The sequence below is a fragment of the Carassius auratus genome, chromosome 25 (genome assembly GCF_003368295.1).
Source record: "Carassius auratus strain Wakin chromosome 25, ASM336829v1, whole genome shotgun sequence".
NCBI classification, from domain to species: Eukaryota; Metazoa; Chordata; class Actinopteri; order Cypriniformes; family Cyprinidae; genus Carassius; species Carassius auratus.
Window position 1 is genome coordinate 13,842,076 of NC_039267.1, and position 6,576 is coordinate 13,848,651.

A 6,576-nucleotide genomic window follows, 5' to 3' on the forward strand; every position below is an offset into this window, starting at 1 on the left:
CTCACTGGTTATGTGTGTGTGTGTGTGTGTGTGCGCTGTCACTGTGTGTGTTCCAGGTGATTGTGCAGTCTGGCCGCCAGCCCAGCGTGTTGCAGAAACTGTGTCAGCTGCCGTTCCAGTATTTCAGCCACCCGCGACTCATCAAAGTGCTCTTCCCCTCGCTCATCTGCGCCTGCTACAATAACCTGCAGAACAAGGTCATCCTGCAACAGGAAATGAGCTGTGTGCTGCTGGCCACCTTCATACAGGTAAATCGCTCTGCCTTCATTCCATCACTACCGTGCAATTCAGACTTGTTCATGAACGTTCACAAACTGGGTTGCTTCCTTTTGTAACTGCAAAACTAGAAAACTTAAGTGTGTCATTTCTGCGCCGGTAGCGTTGCCAAACTTACTAGCTAATATAGTGCCCGTTTTTCAGTTCCCTCAATACTTCTCCCATCTTCCTCTGGTCAAACAAACATATAGCCCATCCTCCAAAATGTGCGTTAATGTTTCACATTTCATGGGAATCAATATGCAGCTTTTGGTTGTGGATGTAAGAATTTTTTTTCCATCTCTAAATGGAGAAAACAATCAAATATGTAAATTTTTGTTTTACAAACATTATTTTGAATTATATATTCAAGCTATAAAGGGGTGATCCCACTGACAATGATTTGCATCTGCTAAACAACTGGAAGTCGTTGGAAACCCATTTACCAAATCTCAAGAACACATGTTAATGAAACACTGCTTTTTTTTTCTTTGCTTTTTTTGTACTAAATATTCTTTCTTTTTCATTTGTTTTGCGATGTTCAGATTTTTCTCTTTAATTCAATTCGCAACTCGCTATTGTGAAGCCCTTAACAGATTTACTCAAGAAACCTGTGCAAAAATGGTTGCAATAATTTAAACAATGTATGCATAATTTAGAACATTTATAAATTGTTATAGTAACTGAACTGGAATCGAATCACCCCAAATTTAAGATTTCATGAAGCATTGCATTTTTTTAGTAAAACATTAACAATTTACAATGGAAATGTATTCTTTTCATTCAAAACATTTTTTTGGACTAGTCCCTGGGAATCGAACCTATGACCTTTGTGTTGCTAGCGCCCCACCTCCCTCACTAAAAGAAGCAGCTTCTTTTGCTCAGATGGATGGTTTCCTCTGTCTGTTTGAGTGGATTTACCTGCCACTACTTGAGCCTCCTGTAAACACCCTCTCCCTTCATCTTGTTCCTGGCAGCGCTCTCCACACCACAGCACCGCTGTCATTACTTACACAGAGATTAGCTCCAACTCTGAACCATCAACTTGTTCAAACAATGGGAAGATGCTGACATGTCACTTTATTGACACTGACAACAAAAGCTTCATCCACTTCATCCAAAACTAAAAAAAAAAAAAAAAAGATTCCACTTTTGCCAAGTGGAATAAATAATAACATCTGTTGACTTTGTGTAATCTAGGACTGTGCCACCAACGAGAACCAATCGGACAGCAAAGCTTCACATCTAGGTAAAGTCTATAGACTATTTGCTCTTTTGCATCAATTTATCTTTGCTAAAATGCATGCCTTCTTTATAAACGTAATTTGGTACTTATTTATAACCCTTATGTTGACTTCAAATCATTTTGGACATGTAGATGATTTTCTTTTGCCTGAAAATGCTAGTTAATGTATTGGACTAAAATTTACAAACTGGATTATTTTTTGGGGATTTCCTCCCTATCTTATTGGTATTTCTGAAAAAAACTAATTGGCTAACAAAAAACCATCTAAACGAAAATGAAAATCTAATCGACTTGTTTCCTTTGTTATCTTGAAATGGATCCAGAAAGCCTTATATTCCATTCTAAAGTGCGCCAGTTAAAAATAAAGGTCTCTGCTGCTCAAAAAGGATCCTTCTCTAGCATTGATTTAGTGCTTTACTTCCTGTGTCAGTTCTAAAGCTCTGATCTTTCCCCATCAGAGAAGCGCCGAGCTCCTCTGGACTACTGCGAGCTCTCCAACCGCTTCCCCAGAGACCAGTGGGACTCCGCACTTCAGTTCTTCCTCAAGAAGCAGGAGGAGGGAGCGAACGAGTGAACGGCAGTCATTCACAAGAGCACATTACACACACTGACGTGATGTAAAGCCGAAATGTACACTCTACAATGCAAAGCTGTGCCTGAGGGGTTTAGGGTACGAATGATGCTGGTAATCAGCCATCATCCAACCTGTCAATCAGTAGTGAAGCATTCCTAGTAGCGATCCAGTAACTGTGTTAACACATATATTAGCACACACTGACTTCTCGCACATCTATTTATAAGCAATAGAATGTTTACAGATTTAATTTACAGGATTTTACCTTGAATACATTTTTGGACGCATTCATAGTGATCTTGTGTTTAACAAAAGAGCAAATCTCTTTCTAAGCGTTCAGCAGTTTTCAGCTGGAAGTGTTTTTTGGTTCATTTAATCGTTAGGTTTGAGTTCGACTGTAATTGTGTTGTTTTGTACATAAAAAGATATCGGGGAATGGCGCAGAATAAACGGAAGCACTCGAGAGAATGACGAGTTACCTCATCCGTTGTTGTTTTTTTTTTTTTTCGTTCCAGTTTGTTTCTATGCATAAAGTGGAAGATTTCTTCCTGTAGCTGACATGTTATGATTTAGAATAATTTCTGTTGTGGTTGTTGCGATTCTTTGCTTGTTTTATACTGTAATTTATACACAGTGAAGATGTATTCTACACATTTTCCCCCTTTGTTAATGCATTGAAGCACTTAAGTTTGATTTAAGACGTGGATGTGTTTAATAAAATATTTAATTCTGCACAGTTCTGTCATTGTGGCTTGGTTTGAAATCCTGTCTACCGGAATAAGTTTGGGATATTTGAATATATACGCAGTCGAGAGAAGGTCTGTAAATCAACTAAAATTGCTTCTATTTTGAGTTTTTCTAATTTAATACAAATGTTTTAACTTGCAAATATAACCAGCTGAGTAAAATTTTAACTTTAAAAAATTGAATTACAGAATATCCTAGTATTTGCTTTTTAATTATAGCTGCATACAATTTTGTCGAACCCCATTATGTTGTCCAGCACAATTTGAGACCGATCTGACCATCTGTACAAAAGACTTCACATTTGCTTATAATATTAGTGACCAGAAATAGTACATAATCTGAAATATTTCTTATAAACTGTAGTTTTTCTTTTTTATATATTCCACAGCATTATTTCAATACAGAGTTGTTCTCATCTCAGATTTTAATGTTGTCTCAAGAGATTTCCTCTAAATTCTGCTGCTTAACTCTAAAATATATCTATAATCACACCTTTAAACACTATTATCATGCATAACTGTAATGTTTAAGCATACTGGAGTCTGAGGTTATTAAAAAAAAAGTACTGTCTTTTATTATAGCTATAAACGTGTATATATGTAAAAAAAAATTAAGCAATCTGTGATGTGTTCTACAGTAATTGAGAGCTTTTATTGACTAACTTGCTGATTCGCTGGGAAACACAGTGGAGCTGGAACATGCAATGTTGGTTACACAGCATTGTAAAAGGTTTGTGGCCCCTAACCAGGGTCCTCACTGGCCCTGGGGCACCACAAACAGTCTGCTGTTCTTCCACTCAATCCTTCTCTCTCTCATACACTCAGTCTCTCTCCTGTACCTGTGTGAGTCACTCAGTACACCCATGTGTCAGCACGCGCTCGAGCCTCTGGGTCTGGGTCATAAGACCATCACTTCTGCTCCTGACGTGGAAAAAACATTCAATTAAGATCATTTTGATTGCCCGAGACTTTTTCTAAAATATATATATATATTTTACTTGATTCAGGCTTGTAAAATGGATGTAGGCTATTTAATGTGAGATCTATTAAGTGGACTTTGAAACTGATCGGGTGTGTATGTGACGGCTCGAATGGGAGCTGTTTTTATTACCGTTCCGTTATTTGCTGTTCCAGAACCATCTGAGATCCTGACGTTCTCGAGATTTTGGCAGACTGAGGTGAACTCGAACAGAAGAACGCTGTTAGTTAATGAATCATGAGCGTTTATGCCTTTAGAAACTGGATTTGTTTGCTAAATCTGTTGTCTGAATGTCTTTTTCTACGTTAATTAAGAAATGCGCCTGTGAACGTGTAAAAACGTGAGGGTTTTTTTTATAGTGACTTTTAAAATGTGTACAAAACCGCTTTAATAAATAAACATCATTAACAACCGCACCATAAGAAAAACAGATTTAGAGTGTATCTGCGGCAAATTTTGCCATGTGGGAAAATTAGTTTAAATTTATATATATATAATAATGGCAAATTTCAGAAAATGATTTAGGTAGGCTGCAATACGGGTTTAATTAAAGGTAAAGCGCTTCGGGATTTTATTTAGCTAGTTAAAGTTTATTAGTTTAGTTTAAGTGTTTGTTTCACTAAAAAGATTGTTGTTGTTGTTGTTTTTTTTGTTCAAGAATGTCGAGTTATTTTGCAGCATTTATGCAGCCTATAAGTTATACTTAATATTATTCAATTTTTTAATTATTTAAATAGCCTACATTTGTAATTTTTCCAGCTATCCCCAGTTGATTTTCATATACCTTTTCAATTTTACGAGCTGTTTATTGATATATATATATATATATGCTAACGAAATTTATATTTTAGGCAGATAAATATATATATATATATATATATATATATATATATATATATATATATATATATATATATATATATATATATATATATATATATATATATATATATATATATATATATATATTACAACAGGCAAAAACAAAATATTGAAGAAAAGCCTTGAGTGTGTTTGACATTTGTTTCCTGATGTCAGCATTCAAAATATTTGGCTGTCGATTATTTCGTTATATTGTGACAGCTTTCAAAAATAATTGCAATTAAAGAATAATTTAAACATGAATGCATGAACTAACACACAACATTTCCATAAAGGGCCCTTAGATGTTTAGCTTTACGAGTCAAATATTTGTCTTAGGTTGGTTTTTAGATTTATAAACCAAAAGTTAACTAAATACTTTGATTTTCAAATTAAAATGACAGACAACGACAGAGAACATGAACTTGGCTTAAGTGTGCGTTTATTTAATTAGACCTAAATTATTAAATTAGTGACGGAATTTGAAACAAGATGCGGCTCTTGACCTCTGGCCATGACATCTGAACTTCTCCCTAAAACATCTTTCCATGAGCGCTGGTCTTCGTTCACAAGAGCTATTTTATCGGAATCTATTGAAGCGGTCTTAATTTCAGTCATTTAATGGGCTGTAATCGGGATCAGATCTGAAGAGAGTTTAGCAAAGATTGCCCATTTAACAGGAATTCAAACGCTTTAAATTTTTAAAAGAATTATAGGATTTTGTAATGAAGACATTGTCACTGTTAATAGCATACTGCTTTTTGCATAATAAATAAGAACGTATGCATATCTGAATGATTTCATAGAGGCTATTTTCAGCCATTGATGGAGGGAGGGGCGTTGTCATTTTAGAGAGCGTTTGATTGGACAAAAATCAGTAGTGCAGAATGAGTCATCAATAATGTTGTTCTGTTTTGCAGGAAGAAATAGGTATTAAATCCACATATTTGCTAGAAGTGTTTGTTCGCGTTCAGCAGAATATAATCTTAAATGTGCATGCACTAACAATCCCAACAAAGCTCTCTTTGTGATTTTCCAGGCTTTTAAGAGTGAAACATTTATTAAAAACAAAAACTATAAGCAAAACAACGTTTGAATGCCTGAATTGATCGCGGAAAAATAACTGAAGCAACAGAAATCAGTAAGCTGAAAGAGCTGTTTTACAACTGCTTATCCGGTTATCTGACAAATAGAGATTATTTTGCCAAAACGGCCCGCAGTGATTTTGGTCTGATCTTCTGGTGTCCAGCGGCTATCTTCTGACTCGCAATGAAAATAAACCCTGGACACGCAAGGGTGCGTTTGCCGAGAGGGAGTCCCGTTAAGAGAAAGGTGGCTTCGGGTTTGTTGTGCTTCCACTCAGTGGATCATTTGCAGGTGATGCCGAGCGCAGATAAGCGGTCGCCGATCCCTGTCCTCCGTCTAGACTCACAGCTTTACGAGCTACACGAGATTGATCACTGCTACGGGAGGGCTTCAATTACTCATTCAGTATCCGGTCGTCATGATTTTTAGATAGATATTCATATTCATTCGTAGCCTCCGTTAAGAGTTGAATGTGACACATCAGGGTTCTGTGATCAAAATATGGCCTCAATATGTCAAAGCATCTTTATTAGTGATTGAGCAGCAGTTAACCCTATCACTTTTAAGAAAACTGTTAACCTGTTAGAGGTTTCATAACGGTGCTTTGAAAGAACAGAATTAGAAGCGTAGCCTATTCCCCAAAACAAACATATTCTGCATAATGCGGTTCTTTATTATTTCGTAGTATATTCCGTATCTATTTCTATAATCTAAAAAAAAAGCAAATGTAGTCTATAATTTAACCCAGCCATTGTTTAAAAAAGTAGAACATCTGCATAACTAGATATTAAAAAAAATGCAATTTCCAAATTCTTTTCAGAATAAATTC

The 6,576-nt window shown here is 35.8% G+C and overlaps 1 protein-coding gene across 1 annotated transcript in view; it reads left to right on the top strand.

The window, feature by feature from the left end:
* Positions 1 to 2,811, top strand: part of LOC113043422 (S phase cyclin A-associated protein in the endoplasmic reticulum-like) — an 86,082-nt gene extending 83,271 nt beyond the window's left edge. The window contains 3 exon segments of the mRNA XM_026202783.1: positions 57 to 248; positions 1,456 to 1,504; positions 1,960 to 2,811. Of these exon segments, the coding sequence (XP_026058568.1) occupies positions 57 to 248; positions 1,456 to 1,504; positions 1,960 to 2,075 (357 nt within the window). The 3' untranslated portion in view covers positions 2,076 to 2,811.
* The last annotated feature ends 3,765 nt before the right edge of the window (positions 2,812 to 6,576 follow it).